The sequence below is a fragment of the Rhinoderma darwinii genome, chromosome 13 (assembly GCF_050947455.1).
Source record: "Rhinoderma darwinii isolate aRhiDar2 chromosome 13, aRhiDar2.hap1, whole genome shotgun sequence".
NCBI lineage: Eukaryota > Metazoa > Chordata > Amphibia > Anura > Rhinodermatidae > Rhinoderma > Rhinoderma darwinii.
Window position 1 is genome coordinate 39888655 of NC_134699.1, and position 22507 is coordinate 39911161.

The 22507-nt window shown below is 43.6% G+C and overlaps 1 protein-coding gene across 1 annotated transcript; it reads right to left on the reverse strand.

The window, feature by feature from the left end:
• Window positions 1–87: 87 nt before the first annotated feature.
• EMILIN3 (elastin microfibril interfacer 3) lies at window positions 88–10380 on the reverse strand. The gene is made up of 4 exons (XM_075845348.1): window positions 9550–10380; window positions 8461–8583; window positions 7718–7980; window positions 88–4457 (listed from the first exon to the last, which is right to left on the reverse strand). The coding sequence occupies exons 1-4, from the start codon at window positions 9732–9734 to the stop codon at window positions 2665–2667; spliced, it is 2364 nt and encodes a 787-aa protein (XP_075701463.1). The 5' UTR covers window positions 9735–10380; the 3' UTR covers window positions 88–2664.
• Window positions 10381–22507: the final 12127 nt, after the last annotated feature.

Sequence of the window (22507 nt, forward strand, 5' to 3'; positions counted from 1 at the left end):
ATGGCATTTTTTTTTATATATATATATATATATATATATATATATATATATATATATATATATATATATATATATATATGTATGTATGTGTGTGTGTGTGTGAAAATAAATATTATTGTAACTCCTTCCCAATATTTTGCTCACAAGAAAAGGCAGATGTGCAACAGATTTAGCACCCCCAGCCACAGTGCTCGATATTCTCTGAGGGTCTACCTACCAGAGCTAATGCCTTATACAGTTATATCACTGACCTGAACGACGACAACTGACTGGAATAGGGGAACGTCACAAAATAGCAAATAATATTGGGGGAGAGTTATCCAAAGTAAAGGAAAAGAATATTTGCCCATAGCAACCAATCACATTTCTGCTCCCTTTTTCTAAAAAAAAGTGCCTTTGTTGAATGAGATATGGATCACTTTTCCTTTTCACTACTTTTAATAAATCTCCCTCTGTATGTAGATAAAGATGCTAAACAGAACTAGAAAACCAAAGGGGTTAAAGCATTTTTAACTGCACAAAACTGATGTCTTAAATCAGGGCTGGACAAATGCCAGGACTCGGGTAGCCCAAACGCCTACAAATGTGCTGCTGGCGCCCAACTCTTTGCCGGTTTTTTTTCTAATAATTTCTATAGCCGTTCTTATTGCTGGCTACTCCAAAAATCCAACTGGCTCCAAAGTCTCTAGTCATTTCTTTTCTCCTCTCAAATTTAGCAGGTACAAATGTCAATGGGTAGCCACAGGAGGGGGCAGTATGTGTGTAATATCTACTCCTTAAAAATACCAGAAGCCGCACATTTTTCTGTTTCACTTATAGAGTGACCCTTGCTCTATTGTGTCACAATGTCACTGTGTTCGCCCTTATTAGATGTAAGTGAGCTTACAAGTGCAGATGACTGGGTTCAGAAGTGGGAACACCCTATGGTATGGTACTATGGTAATGTGATCTGCATGTAGATGATCAACTTGTTACAACAGAGAACTCTTGATAACTGTACTGTAACGAACTGTGCAACTCTGTGACAATTACATGACCAGGACAGATTTTTATAAAGTGGTAGTGAATGACTGCAAGCAGAGATTTTGAAAACTGTGAGGAATTGATTGAGACACTATTTTGTAATCTTGTATAACTTGTCTATGCAATGAATAAGCTTTATTTCCTGAAACCATAATACTCCTTTAAGCTATGAGTCGAGTGGTATTTGACATTTATGCGCTTTATTTGGCTGAACAGAAGGCCCATGGTACCACATAAAAAATGGATGATTTCCTACTAATCATTTAAATAATTGAAGACTGTGTTTGTACAAAATATACATTACTACAATGTAGTGTTGATATGTGAAACAATATTTTAGATGTGGTTTGACATTTGGGCTCAAATAACATTTTATATGGAAAACTTGTAATATGTTGATAAATGCATTAATGCCATCAAAAATGTGAAATACATGATATACCCCTTGGAGATGCTGTTGTTATCTGGCCAGTTCTCATTAATGGATTTAATAATAATGGTCACAGATTACCTGAGTGTGCACAGAGGATTAAAGAGGTCTTCCCATCAGGGACATTTGTCATATATCCGAGTCATAAATGTCATATAGATGCGGGTCCTACCTCTTGGACCTGCACCTACCTCTAGAATGGGGCCCCTAAATCCCGTTCTACCTTTTTCTGCTCCCGATGCCTCCCGGCCTCTTCCTGACTATATGGTAGTGATTTATAAAAACAGCTGAGCTACGGTGTTTCTGTAACTCCCATAGTGGTGAATGGCAGTTATGGAAGCAGCGTAGCATGCGAGCTATGCTGTTTCCGTAACTACCATTCAGTTCTATGGGACTTTTGGAAACAGCGTAGCTCAGCGATCCACGCGGTTTTCTTTTTCATGGTCCGACATCCCACGATTCAGCAGTAGAATGGGGTTTAGGGGGCCCCATTCTAGGGATAGGTGCGGGTCCCAGAGGTAGGACCCGCATCTATATGACATTTATGACGTATCCTGTGGATATGTCATAAATGTCCCTGATGGGAAAACCCATAAAAAGTGTTTGCTGTAATGTAATTCCTAAAATATCCAGTAGGAGGAGTATGTGTAACACTAACAAAGCAATTGGATTGCGTAGGTAACTGTATTATATCTATTGTGTCATCAGGCATATAATACTGGTACCCCAGTACATAACACATTTGTAGATATTTAACCTTTTAATACCTACTGTTTTCTGCATTTTATAGAATTTCTGTTATTTTTGTGCATTTTAGACAGTTGTAACTACAGCGCATTAAGATAGGACAGGATTGCATCACAAAGTAGCGTTATCTAAGTAAGTTCATCCTCCCCCCAGCAGTGCATAATAGGTAGCAGATAAGGGGAGAATGAAATATATAAATTATTCAAATCTAGTCCTTGGTATATTAATAATGCCCTAGCACCATACACATCCCTGCATTGCCATATAATCTCATATAACCAGGTAGAATGTAAATGTACCCTCCCAAAGTGACTTAGCTGCCCCAAAATCAAGGAACATAAGTTTGCTTGATTTTTTTTTTGTAGGTCCCCTCCTGTTCTGCCACTTTGGCACTTTACTTCCCAGTTTATAACTATGGTTTTTCACTGTATTTGAAGACTTTTTCCAACACTGTTTTACTATGTTTATTTCTTTCCTGGAGTTTCTTGTGTGGTGGGTGGCAGTCCTAGGATTGGTGTCTGATGGATGATCTTACTCAGCTCCTGCCTGAGGGTTTCCAAACCCTGCTCATGAGATACTAGTGTGCTATTAACCTGGTCCAGATAACCAATCAAACTTGTGTCTTGATCCCCACAAGACCCTTCTATCTGTGCCACCCTATGTTCGAATTTAGACATCTCGCCTTGAAATTCACGAGCCAAGGATTGACAAGTTCCCATTTGTCCTGCAAGTCGTGCTTTCATCCTCTCCATGTCCCCACGTAAGCCTAAAAGCTGTGATCGGCTGGTGCGGATTTCAGAACTTTGTCCTTCCACTTGGCCTTGAACAGAAAGTATGTCTTCAGTTAGTCGAGTTCCACGTTCCTCGATAGTTGAGTTGACTTGGACAACAGTATCAGCATATCTACTAACAGTCTCCTCCAAACCATGCAAAGAACGCCCAACGCTCCTCAAGTTAACTTGCAGAAGAGTGATCTCACCTTGTAAAGCTTCTTCCTTTTGTCTTTCAAATTGCCTCTTAATGCCCAGAATGGTATTATTGAGCTGACCTAGCTGTTTTTGGACATCCTGGTTCTGCTTTTGGCATTGTGAAAGCTCAGCGTGAATCTCTATGAGAGATTCTCCTTCTGGTGTGGAGCACCCAGCAGCACACAATTCCTCCACAGCAGCAAGTCGACTCTGTACCCCTTCCAAATTATCAAGACCCTCTTTCCTTAACCCAGACAAATGGGCATCCAACAGTGGCATCACTGCTCCATCCAGTGCCAGTGGAGCTGAGGCATTGGTGAGCTCTCCAACAGCTGTTAGCAGCCTTTCTTCCAAGACTCTAACTTTGTCATCCACAGAGGCCCTCACCCCATCCAGCTCCGCTAACAAGTGGCCTCTTTCTTCTCCTTCTTGACAACATCTCCTAACACCTTCTTCAGTATAGTTAAGTCTGCTCTCCACTTCATCCAATCTCACACCAATTTGTGGTTCCAGCACAAGCCTTGTGAGTTCTAAATCCACTTTCTGGCCTAGGGCATGGTGGTCTTCAGTTAGCTGGCGCATGCTCTGTTCCAGTTCTTCTACACGTCTGCTGAGTTCTTCCAGTCGTCCACAGCAGCCAGCAGGAGCACTCATTCCCTGTACTTTGGCAGTTAATCCTAATATCTCTCCCCTCATTGCCACTTCTCGCCCATCCATTTCCTGCTGCATTCTATGACCTGCAGACTGCTCCGCATCTTGGCATTGTTTTTGCACTGCCTGTACTTTCACATCACAGCTACCTTGGATCTTCTGCAGCCGAGCCTCTATTCCATCCATTAGCTTTGCCTGAGCCTCTGCCAGCTTTCCCTCCAAATATTGCTCTAACATTTCAGTGGATGTAAGTGGAGATGGTCTTGTAGCTTCTAGTAGATGCTGGAGCTGCGCTTCATGGCCCATAACCATCCCATTCACCTCTTCCAGAAGATCTGATTTTGAACGGAGCATCTCACTCACCTCAGCTACCTTTCCACTTAAGTCCCCAGGGACATGGGGGGCCTCAGCCAAAGCATCAGGAATCATTCCAAAGCCAATAGAGGACTGTGAGGAAGAACTGGGCCCACTCACTAGTGAACCAATCATCTTGTTGGTGTCCTCTTGAATGACAAGGCGCAGAGAGTCTCCCAGACCGCTTACCACACCCTGTAAGGTATCATAAGCCTGAGAAAGGCGTCTGACCTCTTCTTCCACACGGTCCAAACGTTCTCCAAACGCAGGAGCCAATTTTCTTCCTGCAAAGAGCAAACAATTATTGTTTACCATTTTATAAGTAGAGAAAAAAAACATTTTGGGTACAGTTGTCATGGCTGTATTACATGTAACAATGTAAACCTTGAGAGTGATGAGCACAGATCTGCATTGAATTTGGTTATGCCAATGATCATTTTCGAACAGTCCGGTTTTTCTACCCCACTGTGGCTGGACCATGTAGATCTAAAGCAGAACAGCTCAACTATGTGACAATTAGATACATGGTCAGATACAGTTGTCTTCTAAGTTAAAAGGTATGTCTTTTCTATCGGACTGCGTATCCCATTCATAGATAAAAGAGATGATTGCCGCTAATAGACGGGCAAGAAAAATATTTTATTGTATGTCTATGTTTGTAACGCGTTACAGGGCTCAACCCCTTCTTCAGACAATACAAAGATCTCTGTATTGTCTGAAGAATGAGTTGAGCCCTGTAACGCGTAACAAACATAGAGATACAGTAAATGTTATCATGCCACATCCTTTGTCCCCATGGGCAAGTCAGGAGCAATAGCTAGTTATTTGATGTGTATGATGTACATGGCCAGCTATAGTTGGCTGACAGAGTGAACTAAAAGCTCCATACACAACTGATAATTTTTTTAATGAACTGTAATACTGTGGTCTCCCAACAGGTGAACCTTCATCCTCTACCTGGGACAGAGAAAAGTTGCACATGCACCATTCAGCCATAACATTAAAATGACCTGCCTAATATTGTGTAGGTCCCCCTCGTGCCGTCAAATCAGCTCTGACCCGTTGAGGCATAGACTCCACAAGACTTCTGAAGGTGTCCTGTGTTACTTGTGCTCGATTGGATTGAGATTTGGGTAATTTGGAGACCAAGTCAACCACTTAAACTCTGTGTCATGTTCCCCAAATTACTCCTGAACGATTTCTGCAGGGTGGCACGGCACATTTATCCAGCTGAAAGAGGCCACTGCCATTAAGGAATACCGTTGCCATGAAGGTATGTACTTGGTTGGCAACAATGTTTAGGTAGGTGGTACGTGTCAAATTAATATCCGCATTCCAGCAGAACATTGGCCAGAGCATCACACTGCCTCCATCAGCTTGCCTACTTCCCATAGTGCATCTTTCTTCCATTGCTCTATGGTCCAGTCCTGATACTCGCGTGCCTATTGTAAGCACTTTCGGTTGTGAACTGGGCAGCATGGGCACTCTGAAACTGTCTGCAGCTACGTAGCCCCAAACACAGCAAGTTACGATGCCCTGACACCTTTCTCATCAGCAGTAACTTTTACGGTCATCTATGTGAGGGGCAATTCTTCGCTCTCTACACGCAATGAGCCTTGGCTGCCCATGACTTTGTCGCCGGTCCATCGGTTGTCCTTCCTTGGACAACTTTTGGTAGTTACTAACCACTGCATAGCAGGAACAGCCCGCAAGATCTGACATTTTTATGAAGCTCTGTCCCAGTTGTCTAGCCATCCCAATTTGGCCTTGTCAAAGTTGCTCAGTTCCTTACGCTTGCCCATTTTTCAAGCTACCAACCCATCAACTTCAAGAACTGACTGTTGACTTGCTGCCTAATATATCCCTCAACTTGACAGGCGCCATTGTAATAAGATAATGTTATCCACATTGTCTGTCAGTGTTTTAAATATTATTGCTGAATGGTCTATATCTGCCAATGTTTTCTTGTGTTCTTCTATTGATCTTTGTATAGGCAGAAATTAGTACAGGAGCAAGAGTAGCCACTTATATATGGGAACCTGGATAGCAGAGTCACTGGGAGCACAGAAGTAGTAAGTAGGAGATCAGCAATAGCTGGTCCACTGTACTGGCACAACAATGGCTACAGACATTATAATGACACTGTTAGGGCACTACTATGGGTGCTTATATACTGGCCACTATTATGGCTACGGTAACCAACTATATGACTTGCACTGTTGTGTGCACTCAGTTCTTCCTCAGCCCTATGTCGTGCGAACTCCGCAAAGCATTAACATAATGTGGGCTATTAAAATACCATTACCTCACACTTATATATTGACATTATATGGCAGTGTATTAATGTTTTATAGCACTATACTAATGAAAGTACTAAAGTACCACTATATTCGCATTACATAGCACAATTACATTAGAAATTTACTGAAATTGTATATTGGTAATATATATCAGTACTATATTGATATTTTGTTGTATTATGATATTGGTATTGTAAAGCACCAGTAAATTGGCACTATATAGCAGTGCTTTGAAACGGTGTGGCATGATCACATTGGCAGACTCTTGTTATATTGGCCAGTATAGCTCTAGTATATTGGCATTATTTTGCAGTAATTTTTTGCACTCAGTGGCACTATTTTATAAAAACTGTTTGTAAAAAAAAAAAACAGTCAGTGAACACAACTTAAAAGGGATTGTAGTATATGTCATAAATGTCTGATAGGTGAGGGTCTCACCAGAAATAGCAAACCCAGGTTGCAGAAAAATTAGGGTCCTCTGACCCTCATTTTGTAGTACAAGATGGTTGGCAACCCCTAAGATGAGGAGAAGGTGGTAAAGTTGGCTGGGCATGTGTGGAGGCCATAACATAACAGCCCATCAGATTCCAGTTCTCATGTTTCAGAGCTCTTTGGAAAATTGAAGCACATGTCCACCTTTAAGTGCCATTATACTGTTTACATATAGAACTAATCATCATAAAGTGTGAAGTAATATAATGTGTTTCCAATGTTATTTCTCTTGTACTGATTCTGAGTCACAGTCTATGACTTAAAATAATTCAGAGCTGCGTTCACAATTCTGCTGGTTGTTACTGGAAACCGCAAGCAGGCTAGTCGTCTGACACTCAAACAGCTTAGCTGAGGACCTAAAATGCAGGGATACAGTTAATTTTTCCCACATCAGATTATTGCACAGTGCAGATGTAAAGATTACGCTTATCAGAATACAAAATTAGTAGAACTAGTGTTGTGCATACACTGAATCAGCAGAGAATTCTGGGAGATTTCAGTTCTGAAGCCTGTATAATTTAGGATTCTGCTTTGGACTATAATACAGACTGTAACTCAGGATGCAATACATTTACAAGGTGACTGAACTTTGGGACAAGTGGCAATTACTTATGAAGAAAAATGTATAATTATATACATTTTCTGTTCAAAAATAGAACAGTTTTAGCAGCCTATATGGCATGGAGAAAGGCTGAAATGTATATTGTGTTGGTTATAATCAATTGTTAATGTTTGCTCGTGATTTTCCTTACCATAGCCACTCTTCTTGGGCGATGCAGGTGAATCGGGAAGAGTTTCCGTCTGCAATTTGGAATAGGTAGGTGGAGTCTTGGGTGGAGGGAATAGTTTCTGCCCTGGAGCAGCTTTGGGTCCCATATAGGGTGGAAAATAGCCTGGCTGGATAGGAGGTGCATCTTGGCAGGAGTCCCCTGAATGTCCAGGACAACAGCGCCACTGTAGCTCGGTCACTATCTTGTATCCAATCTTGTACTTGGGCCTGAAGAGGGTCCTATACCTGTTTACAAAAGAGCAAATGAATGATAGTGGAATCTGACTCGCCTCACCTGTACCAAACCCTGGAACATCAGACCTATATTACTCTAAACATTACAATTAGCGGGATGACTAATGTGTTATAAGTGGGCATCATGGTGCATCAATGGGTTGCACTATTGCCTTTCAGCAACCTGGACAGGTCAACACCTGCATGGAGTTTGCAAGTTCTTCCGGTGTTTCCACTGGGTATTGCGATCTGCTTACATACAGTTTAGTAAGTTCCCTATGGAATTTTCCCCAATGTGTGTATGTATGCATGAAATGGGAAGATCAGTCCATGAGCCGCACTGGGGACAGGGACTGCTGTGAGCAATTCCATTTGGTGTACAATGCTTTGTAATAAGTTTGCTATATGTAAGAAAGAATCACCATATGAATATTATACATTATATAAAGCAATGTAATGTGAGGACTGTTGGCTTCCAGCACAATCACTTACATTACCGTTCCTGGACACTTGGGTCCCCAGCTGCACTTGAGGTACTCGGCTTTGATGTATGGTTCTGTGCCATCCTGTAGAGTGCAGGACACATTCTTCTCCACAACATACACACAATAGTTCCTACAAAAAAAATGATAGACGGAAAAGACTGAAATGCTAAGAAAGATATAATAGTAAGTAGAAGAGTCTGAATATTTCATACAAATAGAAGCCCTTCTTATCTATTAATGCAGCAATTTCTTCAGAAGCCGTACATATATATCGATAAATCGGGAATGCCATGCTCTGTGAGTGGAGCTGGCAATAGAAGAAGATGCAATTTTCCTACATTATTCCGGGCAGAATGCCAGAAACAAGCAAGAACAAGGGGACTCAGTCAAAGCTGTTATATGAGCTTGTAGAATATTGTTTCACTAATTTTTAACATACTTCTCTGATATAATAGATTCATACAACCACAACAAATATATAGCAAAGAGTCAAGTAACCCCAGCCCTTGGCTCACTGCTGGACTACATCCCCCAGCATGCTGATATTTGTATTGTAATAATAGCTGAAGAATTTCAAGACATCTACCTGTGATCTACCCTCTTTGTCTTTGGATTAAAATGTCGGTATAACCATCATTCTGGGACCCTTGGTACTTTTGCTATCTCATTTGTATTATTTAAGTCCAGTAGAATGTACTACATATTTAGCACTAAGAAGACCTCAGGAGGAGACTCCAGGACCTGCTCCATCTCATATTGCACACACATATTGCACACCTATGTGCTAAGTGCACACATTACAATTGCCACTTTTGGTTGAGTCTAATAATACACAATTGTAAAGACACTATTATTGAAAATGAAGCGCCTCTTGCTATGAAGTTATAGACCCATGAAGTGCAGTGGATTGATATTTGTCGTGTGCACATTGATATTTATACCTTACAGTTTAACGTTCCATTTTGCAATTGATTAGCCGTAAAATCTTCTACAATGTATGAATACAGAATTACACATAAACTTGCATTATAATATTGTACGTTACTTATTTTATGGCCAGCATTTATAGAAGTATGGACAATTGTACTGCTATTACCTGTGCTTGGTAATGGGTTTGCCATAAGTCTGAGGTTGAGAGCTGGAGGTATATAAGCTGTGGATGAACCTTCCATTGGATGGTGGTGGGTAATATGTTCCTTTGGCATCCACTGGACATAGTACACCACCTAAACACATAGAGAGGGCAACCAAAAACAAGATCCTGAGCAGCCTCTTTTCCATTCTTCGAGGAGATGACGGTACGAGGGGGACTGATGGTGAGACTATCCTTTCTAAAAGGGTCTGTTCCTGGTGGTACAGGCAAAGGGGTCTCTGAAAGATAGGATGACTTTACTTTTATACTCCAACAACTACTTTTCACAGTCAACGTGGGCTTTCTCCTATCTGATCCACTTCAAGTAGCCTCTTCCAGTAAAAATACTATACAAGGCACACTCCAAAAAGTTCCAAAACACGTTTTTTTATCCTTGAAGACAAAAACTAAGATTCCATGGAAGTCATTAGTCAGGTATGTGAGATGTTTGTCCTCTGGTGGCACTTGGCCATCAGACTCTGTCACTGAGTGTCAGTTTCAGTGCCACTCAGTGTGACAGTCTTTGGCTACGATTGCTGGCTCAGACAAGCACAGTTTCCATCCTTTTTTTCTGTCTTTAATCTTCTTACTTTTGCTCGTTTTGTTTTCCTTTAGAGCTTTACACCTCCACAGTGCATCTTCCTCTCTATTCCAGAAAGATGAATTGTTCTCTTTATTTCGGTTATGACTTTGTGGGTTTTCTGTGTCTGCCTCCTACTTTCTATCACTCTCTGACTTTCTTTCTCCAGTCTCCCTCTCTCCCCTGTCCCTGTCAGGTCCTCACAGCTCCCTCTATACCCCAGACCTGAAAAAGGGGAGGGGGTGACTGGGGTGGAGGGAGAGGAGGAGTTTGTGGGATTAGAATAATATACCCCCCTGCACTGCCCTTTCCTGAAGTTGTATTACCTCTGCCAGCAGCAACATGAGTCTAAGGCTGGCACTGTATTACATTCACTGAAAGCACACGTGCACAGCTCGCATGTACAATGCAACATGCAGCACAGTCACGTCCAGTCGGACAGCCTGCCACCTCATCCTGACACATGGAGGGAAGTCAGAATGCACAGCGGACAATTGTGAATTATGGCAAATGCAGCTGTGCACATGGAACCTATTTGTCTTCAGCCGTGAAAAATGCCAGAGATTATTGTTATAAATCCCCATTGTGCTAAAATATGACGCTATTCAACTCCAGGCCCCTTCTCTCGCTTCATTAATATTATAACTTCAAGACAATATTTGGTTTTACTTTGCATATTTTTACCTAGATTTAATATATAGTGCTGTGTTATTATAATCAGTGATCTTGGTATATTGTATTTCTTTATATATTGTAAAGGCATAAGGCTCTGTTCAGACCTCATTTTTTCAATACTTTCAGCATTATCATCGGTAATATCTTCTGGCTTCTGAATATACCATACAGTTTCATATGTTGCCCACTGACTCACATAGTAAAAAAAAATGTACACCCTATATTGAAATAGGTTGTCAAACGCTTTTCAATACAGGGGACAAAAAAAAAGTATTCTGATGTATATCACCCGAACATGAGCCAAAAGGAAGGTCTTTCCGCATACGTCAGGCCCATTGCAAGTTATGGACATGTTCGGCGTATATATTGGGAGCATTCCCAATGTATACGGCAAACATGCACCATAAACATGGTGTCAACACAACCTAATACCACAGGTATCAAATCATAGGCTTCAGTCTATGTTTTCTTTTTTGTTAATGCATAAATAGGAATTCATAATTTCCTATTTAGAAAACACATCTGATTTTTTAAAATTTGAATTTGGGAGGAAACAGTTTCTTGAAATACTTTTCCACTATTTATTAGACGTAGTCGGTAGCGCCCCATCCTTACAGACACGTCAGACACCTTAAACGTTTGGTGGCCAATCTTAAGTGATCATACACAAATATAAATGCTGGCGGCTCCTGACGATTACAGCAGGATTTTGCTGACAATCAAATATATATGGTGACCTCCAGACTGTCTCCCAATGGCAGATGTAGGGGGAAATACGGATCGGGCATTTTGGATTTAAACATGCTTGACTCTCTGTTTTCCTGGGAGATTAGGCATTGCTAGCTGGCAGCGGGCTAATTCCTGTCATATAAACATGCAGGTTTAGGTTGGGTGAGATAGCTGTTGGCCAAATGGGCATTCAACAAACATCTATCTTTTGTGTATGGTTAGCTTTGCCCCCTATGCTAATCTGGAAATGCCCTTCTAATCACCTTCTGCTGCACATTATCATAGTCTTATTAATTCTCAATCTTAATACTCCTTCCATCCTCCGCATCTAGCACACGAAACCGTATAATATTGGGTTACATCATGACCACACCCTACACTAATGTAATGGATATTTATAGGTTGGACATCATGTAGGGGCATAATATACATCTGCAAGTCCTGTGCAGACCACACAAGTTATGTTGTTTTAACCCCATTTGAAAACCCCCAGTTCTGCTAACTCTGTTGTCTCAGGGAAGACTTTTGGGGAAACTCAGAAGCAGCTTTTCCACTATATGCTGTATATGGGTGAAGTGTTTATTGTAGTAAAATCATGGACAATGACATTAGAAATATAGGAGATTTATTAATGGATAAAATCATATCTAGAATTGCACACCAATCGCATCATTAGACAGAGTGGAAGGATAGTAGAAAAAGGGGTTCTGGCCAGAATAAGATACATGTTAGATGGATGGTACATAGGGATGTTCGTGGGCTATGGACAGTCGTGGAATTCCTCACCTCAATGTCACCAAACACAGACGTCTGTCTTTTTGATGTCATTGATGTGTCAGCCCCTGCTTCATCTACTGAACAAATATCGGTGATGACACAATTTCTAGCAAAAGCCCTCCCACCCCATTACCACAAGAGCACCAAGTGCAGGAGCAAACAATGAGATCAGGTAGGGCAGCAGGTCAGAATGGAGAAGAAGACAGGAAGGCAAAACATTCAAAAATATCAAAGCTGCAGTGATCGATGTCAACTAGAATTTACACCGCAGCTCCAATGTGACCTTGGAAGATCTACATATACACGTATACAGTATGTCCTGATTTTTTATTTTATTCATTTTTTAGATAAAGAGGCTCTGTCACCACATTATAAGTTCCCTATATTGTACATGATGTGATCGTTGCTGTAATGTAGATTACAGCAGTGTTTTTTATTTAGAAAAACGATCATTTTTGACGGCGTTATGACCTATTTTAGCTTTATGCTATTGAGTTTCTTAATGGACAACTGGGCGTGTTTTACTTTTTGGCCAAATGGGCATTGTGGAGAGAAGTGTATGACGCTGACCAATCAGTGCCCAATCAGCGTCATACACTTCTCTCCATTCATTTACACTGCAGATCGCGATATCGCTATGTGCAGCCACATACACAAACACTAACATTACTGCAGTGTCCTGACAGTGAATATACATTACCTCCAGCCAGGACGTGAGATCTGTTCAGAATCCTGACACTTCGCTAACACAATCCCGACACTACAGCATAGCAAGTAGGAACACGCATGCGGATAAGCGAGAGAACAACAGGGACCGCGCATGCGCGTTCCTGGCTGCATAACAGAACAGGCCATACATGACACATCACTAGTGACATGCCATCTACCAGGCAGAAACGTTTAACAGTTTGACCACGTGATAGGTATACGGCTGGTAAACAGCCACATTCACTTGTATCTGCGCGATGCGATCAATTGCTCCCAGGTGTGCCATGCACAGTGACGAACCCCCGGACGAAGGCATTTTGCCGAAACGCTCGTCTGGTTTGGTGTCTCCACGGTGCAGGAGCAGTAACATGGGTAGGTTCACTCTGTCCACTTTTTTGTCCTCCTAGGTTAAATTACTCGTTTAATGCCTACAGCATATATACCAGAGAGTTTTTTCATACTATTTAGACAACTTATTATCTTTCTATAAATATTCTCATGGCTTGACCTAGGTTTCTCTCTTTTTTTGAATGTATGCATAGGGATTTCGCCCATTACAATTTTGCATCTATTTCTATATCTTTTGTGGCCAATATAGGTTTACATCCATATGCTCTTTGCCCTTATAGACACCTTGTATTGCACTGTATGATTCAGTTTTAAACTGTTTGTCTCAATATATGTAACAATAAAGTATATTTTGTATTTTTCTATAAATATTTTCGTGTTAATTGATATCATATGTAGGAGATATATATATATATATATATATTCAATAGGTCAATGCACCAAGGTTTACTTGGTTATATTCATATTCCCTTTTTCTTGTGCCCTATTTTGAAATACGATTAACATGAGAGGGGAAGGATATATTTTTCTGGATGCACAAATAGGTTGTAGCATGCACAGTGAGGGCCTAATAGGATGCTGTAAAAAACAATAAAAAATAGAAGAATTGCAAATTTTATCTCACCTTCCAAAAAGCAACAAAAAGTAAATCAAAAAGTCACATGTACCCTAAAATGGTACCAATTAAAACTACAACTCATCCAAGAAAAAATAAGCACTTGTACAACTCCATCAACGGTTTATAAACAGGTAAAACAACAAAAGGCTTTTTGTTGTGCAAAAGTCGTAAAACATAAAAAAAACGTATATAAATATCACCATAATCGTAACGACCCGCAGAACAAAGTTAATATGTCATTTATGCCGGATGGTGAATGCCGTAAAAATAAAAATAAACTATTTTTATTCTCCGTTACGCCCCCCCAATTATTTTTTATAATAGTTGTTTAATACATTATATGTACTCCAAATAGATAGAATTAAAAATTCTAACACATTCCACAACAAAAAAAATCCTATGTCGAAGGAAAAATTAAAAAAGGTAGGTCTTTTAATATGCGGAGATGTAAAAACAATACAAATCGCTGCATTCTTAAAGGAGTATTCCCAACTTATTTATTTATAATTGACATCTATGGCATATTTACAGGATACGCCATAAATGTCTGATAGATGCTCTGGGATACGCACCCATATAGAGAACGGAGGTCACCCGACCCCTGTTTCGCCTACTGGGTCGGCCACTGGCTGCAGATTTCAGGCGGTGACTAGTGGAGTGGGGGCTGCGCATCTGCGCTGCTCTCTCCATTCTGTTTTATGCGCAAGCATGGCCCCCTCTCCACTAGTCGGCGTGTGGAATCTACAGCCAGTGGTCGATCCAGCAAAATGGTATTCGGGTGATCCCCGTTCTTGATATAGGTGGGGGTTACAGCGCTATCAGACATTTATGGCATATCCTCTGAATAAGCCATAAATGTCTAAGTTGGCAATAACCCTTCAAGGCCCAAATTAGCATGTGCCCTTAAGGGTTTAATAGATGATAATAATAATAATAATAATAATAATAATAATAATAATAATAATAATAATATCAATAACAACAATAATAGCAATGTAAAGGATCTGCCAGGCACTACGTCTGGGTATACTCCCAGGATTAATCAGTCGACACCTGAGGCCAGACCTCTGAGACTGACACCTGCTCCCACCAATCAGGGTGGCAGGCTCAGGAGTGGGAGAGCCTATCGCGGCCTGGTCAGTCAGAGTTAGCTCCGCCCCCTGTCCATTTATACCTGCCGTTTTCTCTTCCTCCTTGCTTGTTATTCTTCTTGGATTCCTGGCCCCACTGCTGCCTTGCTCCAGCCTGCTTCTGCCGTGCTTCTGCCTTGCTTCAGTTCCGTTTATCCTGCGTTGCTCTGCCCCTGGCTTGCTTCTGCTCCGTGCTCCCGTTTGTATACTCCACTACTTCCTGATCCTGACTGGCTCATTCACCGCTCCGTTTCCTCGCGGCGTTCCGTGGGCTACTGTATTCCTTTGCGTGTTCCCTGTTTGTACTCCCTTGCACTTAGACAGCGTAGGGACCGCCGCCAAGTTGTACCCCGTCGCCTAGGGCGGGTCGTTGCAAGTAGGCAGGGACAGGGCGGTGGGTAGATTAGGGCTCACTTGTTCCCTTCACCTCCTTCCTGCCATTACATAACAACAAGCCCTTACCTAGTCTACCATTTCTTCTACGCTGACGCTATCATGGACCCCCTTGAGACCCTGACCCAGCAGATGCAGGGCCTCTCCCTACAGGTCCAGGCCCTGGCTCAGAGGGTCAATCAGTCTGACGCTGCCTTTGTAGTACCCCTCACCTCACCTTTAGAACCCAACCTCAAGTTACCTGACCGGTTCTCAGGGGACCGTAAGACTTTTCTCTCCTTCCGGGAGAGTTGCAGACTTTATTTCCGCCTAAGACCTCACTCCTCAGGTTCCGAGAACCAGCGGGTGGGTATCATTATATCCCGACTCCAGGAAGAGCCCCAAGAGTGGGCCTTCTCCTTGGCTCCTGACGCCCCTGAACTTTCCTCCGTTGATCGGTTTTTCTCTGCCCTCGGTCTCATTTACGACGAGACTGACAGGACTGCCTTAGCCGAGAGTCAGCTGGTGACCTTACGTAAGGGTGGGAGACCTGTTGAGGAATACTGTTCTGATTTTAGAAAGTGGTGCGTAGCTTCTCGGTGGAACGACCCGGCCCTAAAGTGCCAGTTTAGGTTAGGATTATCTGACGCCCTGAAGGATCTGCTGGTTAGCTACCCCTCTTCTGACTCCCTAGACCAGGTTATGGCCCTAGCAGTACGACTTGACCGACGTCTCAGGGAACGTCAGCTTGAACGTTTCAATGTTTTCCCCTCTGACTGCCCTGCGATTCCCCCCGAGGTCCCGTCTCCTCGCTCTTCCACGGAGGACTCGGAGGTACCTATGCAACTCGGGTCCTCCATGTCCCCTCGACAACGTAGAGAGTTTCGCAGGAAGAATGGTCTCTGCTTCTATTGTGGGGACGACAAGCATCTACTGAACACCTGTCCCAGGCGCAAGAATAAGCAGCCGGAAAACTTCCGCGCCTAAGTGATCATCGGGGAGGTCACTTGGGCGCACAGGTATTTCCCGTTAATACTAAACGCAATAAGATTTTGCTTCCCTTTCAGGTCTCGTTTGCTGGCCGGTCTGCCACTGGCAGTGCCTTCGTGGATTCGGGCTCATCTGCTAATATCATGTCTGTGGAATTTGTTATGTCTCTAAAAATGCCTTTTATTGATTTACCTTATCCTATCCCGGTAGTGGGTATCGACTCCACTCCTCTTGCTAATGGTTATTTTACTCAGCATACTCCTGTTTTTGAACTCCGTGTTGGCTCCATGCATTTGGAGCAGTGCTCTGTACTGGTGATGCAGGGATTATCGTCCGATCTGGTATTAGGTCTTCCCTGGTTGCAGCTGCATAATCCCACGTTTGATTGGAATACTGGGGATCTCACCAAATGGGGTAGTGATTGCCTGATGTCATGTCTTTCGGTTAACTCTATTTCTCCCCGGGAGGAGGTAAACACGCTTCCTGAGTTTGTTCAGGACTTCGCTGATGTGTTTTCTAAGGAGGCCTCCGAGGTGTTGCCCCCTCATAGAGATTACGATTGCGCCATCGATTTGGTGCCTGGTGCCAAGCTTCCTAAGGGGAGGATATTTAATCTTTCATGTCCTGAACGTAAAGCTATGAGGGAGTATATCCAAGAATGCCTGGCCAAGGGTTTCATTCGCCCCTCGACTTCTCCTGTAGGTGCTGGCTTCTTCTTCGTGGGGAAGAAGGATGGTGGTCTTAGGCCGTGCATTGATTATCGGAACTTGAATAAGGTCACAGTAAGGAACCAGTATCCCCTTCCTTTGATTCCAGATCTTTTTAATCAGGTTCAGGGGGCCCAATGGTTCTCTAAGTTCGATCTACGGGGGGCATATAACCTTATCCGCATCAAAGAGGGGGATGAGTGGAAAACTGCGTTCAACACGCCCGAAGGTCATTTCGAATACCTAGTCATGCCCTTTGGGTTGTGTAATGCCCCTGCCGTCTTCCAGAATTTTATTAATGAAATTCTGAGAGATTACCTGGGTAATTTTCTTGTGGTGTACCTTGATGACATACTGGTGTTTTCCAAGGACTGGTCCTCGCACGTGGAGCATGTCAGGAAGGTCCTCCAGGTCCTTCGGGAAAATAATCTGTTTGCGAAGACCGAAAAATGTGTGTTTGGGGTACAGGAGATACCATTTTTAGGTCAAATCCTCACTCCTCATGAATTCCGCATGGACCCGGCCAAGGTTCAGGCTGTGGCGGAATGGGTCCAACCTGCCTCCCTGAAGGCGCTACAGTGTTTTTTGGGGTTCGCTAACTATTACAGGAGACTTATTGCCAACTTCTCGGTCGTCGCTAAGCCTCTTACGGACCTCACTCGCAAGGGTGCTGATGTCCTCCATTGGCCCCCTGAGGCCGTCCAGGCTTTTGAGACCCTCAAGAAGTGCTTTATCTCGGCCCCCGTGCTGGTTCAGCCCAACCAAAGGGAGCCATTTATTGTGGAGGTTGACGCGTCCGAGGTGGGAGTGGGGGCCGTCTTGTCCCAGGGTACCAGCTCCCTCACCCATCTCCGCCCCTGTGCTTACTTCTCTAGGAAGTTTTCGCCCACGGAGTGTAACTATGATATTGGCAACCGCGAACTTTTAGCCATTAAATGGGCTTTTGAAGAGTGGCGTCACTTCTTGGAGGGGGCCAGACACCAGGTAACGGTCCTTACTGACCACAAGAATCTGGTTTTCCTAGAATCTGCCCGGAGGCTTAATCCTAGACAAGCTCGTTGGGCACTGTTCTTTACCAGATTTAATTTCTTGGTTACCTATAGGGCTGGGTCCAAAAATATTAAGGCTGATGCACTGTCACATAGTTTCATGGCTAATCCTCCTTCTGAGAAGGATCCTGCTTGTATTTTACCCCCTGGTATAATTGTTTCTGCCACTGATTCTGACTTAGCCTCTGACATCGCGGCTGATCAAGGTTCAGCTCCCGGGAACCTCCCTGGGGACAGACTGTTTGTCCCCCTGCAATACCGGCTAAGGGTACTCAGGGAAAACCATGACTCCGCTTTATCTGGTCATCCTGGCATCTTGGGTACCAAACTCCTCATTACCAGAAACTATTGGTGGCCTGGGTTGCCTAAAGACGTTAGGGCTTACGTCGCCGCTTGTGAGGTCTGTGCTAGGTCCAAGACCCCTAGGTCCCGACCTGCGGGCTTACTACGTTCCTTGCCCATTCCCCAGAGACCTTGGACCCATATCTCCATGGATTTTATCACCGATTTGCCTCCATCTCAGGGCAAGTCGGTGGTGTGGGTGGTAGTAGACCGCTTTAGCAAGATGTGCCACTTTGTGCCCCTTAAGAAACTACCTAACGCCAAGACGTTAGCTTCTTTGTTTGTGAAACACATTCTGCGTCTCCATGGGGCCCCAGTCAATATAGTTTCGGACAGAGGGGTACAATTTTGTTTCCTTATTTTGGAGAGCTTTTTGTAAAAAGTTGGAGATTGATCTATCTTTCTCCTCCGCCTTCCATCCCGAAACTAATGGCCAAACGGAAAGGACTAACCAATCCCTGGAACAATATTTAAGGTGTTTCATTTCTGACTGTCAATTTGATTGGGTCTCATTCCTTCCCCTCGCCGAATTTTCCCTGAATAACCGGGTCAGTAACTCGTCAGGGGTCTCCCCGTTTTTCTGTAATTTCGGGTTTAATCCTAGGTTCTCCTCCGTTTCCCCTGGTTGTTCCAATAATCCCGAGGTAGAGGACGTTCATCGGGAACTGTGCACAGTCTGGGCCCAGGTTCAGAAGAACCTAGAGGCGTCCCAGAGCGTACAAAAGATTCAGGCTGATTGTAGACGTTCTGCTAACCCCCGGTTTGTCGTCGGGGATCTGGTGTGGTTGTCGTCGAGGAACTTGCGCCTTAAGGTCCCGTCCAGGAAGTTTGCTCCCCGATTTATTGGACCTTATAAGATCATTGAAGTCCTCAACCCTGTATCCTTCCGTCTGGAGCTGCCCCCATCCTTTCGCATACACGACGTCTTCCATGCCTCCCTCCTGAAACGCTGCTCCCCGTCCTGGTCCCCCTCGAGGAAACCTCCTGTTCCCGTTCTCACCCCTGAGGGGGTGGAATTCGAGGTGGCCAAGATTGTGGACAGTAGGATGATCCAGGGCTCCCTCCAGTACCTGGTCCATTGGAGAGGATACGGGCCGGAGGAGAGGACTTGGGTACCTGCTCGAGATGTTCACGCTGGGGTATTGATAAGGAGGTTCCACCTTATCAATCAGATCAGGGCAGCTTCATGCACTGGGGGTATCTTCTGTTTATGGGGTAAAACAGGCAGAATATAAATCATTAACAAGCTATCTAGACTGGGTATTGATGTATGTATGTAATATATTATATATGATGAATGCAAAGAGCCTGTTTCAGTTCAACTAAGAAATTGTAAGCTGACCCTGTATCACCTCTTGCACAACTACTGGAAAGCACCAAGAATTTGAAGTTTGTCTAGTGACAGACGTCCTTTTAGGCCGCATTCACACCTTACAGATGTGGACAGTATTTTGCATCAGTATTTTGAAACCAAAACCAGGCCTGCATTCTAAACACATGGGAAATATAATAGAAAAATGTATACTTCTTCTCTCCTTAGCATCCACTTCTGATTCTGTCTTCCAAATACTCATGCAAATTACTGACCAAATCTGCAATGTGTGAATGAGGCCCAAATATGGTAGCTGTCAATTCGTGTTTCGAATTGCAAAACTGTGGTAAAACATGTGCTGTTTGTTGTATGCTTTTTGTCCGTGTGACTCACGTAACTACCTGCTTTGTCCACCATACCTCCCAACCATCCCATATTCAGCGGGACAGTCCCGGATTTCGGGTGGTGTCTCGCTGTCCCGGGCGGTCAGTGGTATGTCCCGGACTCCCAGTGCCAACTGTATCTGAGTCCTCAGGATGCAGATACAGTTGAAGCTAGTGCTCAAGCAGGGAACCGTCAGCTCCCTGCATTAGTACAGAGGACTACCCAGGAACAGCGCTACTTTAAGCATTGAGCCCGAGGAAGCCCTTGACCTCACTATCCATGTATGGATAGTGATGTCAGTGGCTCCTCCAGGAGCGGAATCCCCTGACAGCGTTGACGACACTCTGGCCGGGGATTCCTCTCCTAGAGAAAATCCCTGACGTCACTGTCCATATATGGACAGTGATGTCAGTTGCTTTTCCTGGTGCAGAATCCCCGGCAAGAGCATTTCCGACACTCTGGCTGGAGATTCCTCTTCTAGAGGGAAACCCTGACATCACTGTCCATACAGTGCATTTGGAATGTCTTTAGACCCTTTCTCTTTTTTCACATCTTGTTATGTTGAGGCCTTGTGTTAAAAGAAAAAAATAATTCACGTTTTTCCCAATCATTCTGCACTCTATACTGTCACGATCTGTGGGTATGTGGACCCACTGGGCCATACCACCTTAGCGGGATAGCAGTTTGCCAACAGAGTACTAAGTCAATATATAAATAGTCCAAGCACAAGGGTACCTGTAGTGATTCAGACAGTAGCAACGGCTAGGCACAGATGGGACCTTGACAGCAGACACCAGACATGGTGTAATACAGCAGGCGGAACCGGTGGCACAACACGGCTCCAACAGGTTCAAGGCACAGCAACAAATAGCACGGGATACAAGGTACAGGTAGCAGGGCACGGTAAACAACGGGAACAGGATAACACTAAGGGACCGTTTGCAAGACTAACACAGGTAAACACAACAACGCTCAGGCAATGAGAAAAGGGGCAGTGCCCTTCTTATAGTCCAGGGTGATCATTGGACTAATTAATAATGTTTTGTATGTGCGTGCACTGGCCATTTAAGGCCGGCCGCGAGTGTGCAGAGCATCGTGGAGCTGAAATTAGAGTGCTGGCGTCTCCTGGGGAGGAGATGCGGGCCAGAACTCACCAGACCATGGCTGTGGTCGTCGAGGGGTGAGTAATCCCGACGGTCCGCGGCCATGGATGTTACATATACCCCATAATGACAAAGTGAAAACAGAATTTTAGAAATATTTGCAAATTTATTACAATTCTAAAAACTCAAATATTGATTGAACATAAGTATTCAGACCCTTTGCGATGACACTTGAAATTTAGCTCTGGGGGCCTCCCATTTCTCTAGATCATCTTTGAAATGTTTCTACACTTTGATTGAAGTCCACCAATGATAAATTAATTTAGACATGATTTGGTAAGGCCCACCCCTGACTATATAAGGTCTCACAGCTGACAATGCATATCAGAGCAAAAACCAAGCCATCAGGAGGGTAGAGCTCAGAGAAATGATTGTGTGGAAGCACAGATCTGGTGAAGGGTACAAAAAAATTTCTGCTGCATTGAAAGTTCCCAGGAGAACCTTTGCCTCCATAATACTTAAATAGAAGAAGTTTGGAACAACCAGGACTTATCCTAGAGCTGGCCGCCCCACCAAACTAGGTAATCGGGGGAGAAGGGCCTTGGTAAGAGAGATGACAAGGAACCCAATGGTCACTCTGGCTGAGCTCCAATGCTCCTGTGTGCAGATTGGAGAAACTTGCAGAAGGTCAACCATCACTGCAGCACTCCACCAATCTGGGCTTTATGGCAGAGTGGCCAGAAAGAAATCTCTCCTCAGTAAAAGACACATGAAAGCCCACACGGAGTTTGAAAAAAAATGCACCTAAAGGACTCTCAAACTGTGGGAAACAAGATTCTGTGGTCTGATGAAACCAAGACTGAACTTTTTTGCCTCAATTTTAAGCGTTCCAGTCTGAAGGAAACCAGGCACTGCTCATCACCTGCCCAATACCATCCCTACAGAGAAGCATGATGGTGGCAGCGTCAAGATGTGGGGGTGTTTTTCAGCATCTGGGGAAGGGGAACTGGTCAGGTTTGAGGGAAAAATTAATAGTCAAAGTACAGAGATATTCTTAGGGAGAACTTGATCAAGAGTGCTCTGGACCTCAAACTGGG

Bases quoted from the DNA above. Each gene is read 5' to 3' on its own strand.
- EMILIN3 (XM_075845348.1), bottom strand. From the start codon at position 9,734: ATGGAAAAGAGGCTGCTCAGGATCTTGTTTTTGGTTGCCCTCTCTATG. The intron at 8,584-9,549 runs GTAATAGCAGTA...TTTTTTTTGTAG, and splicing joins AAACCCATTACCAAGCACAG to GAACTATTGTGTGTATGTTG. The intron at 4,458-7,717 runs GTAAGGAAAATC...TGCTCTTTGCAG, and splicing joins GCCCAAGAAGAGTGGCTATG to GAAGAAAATTGGCTCCTGCG.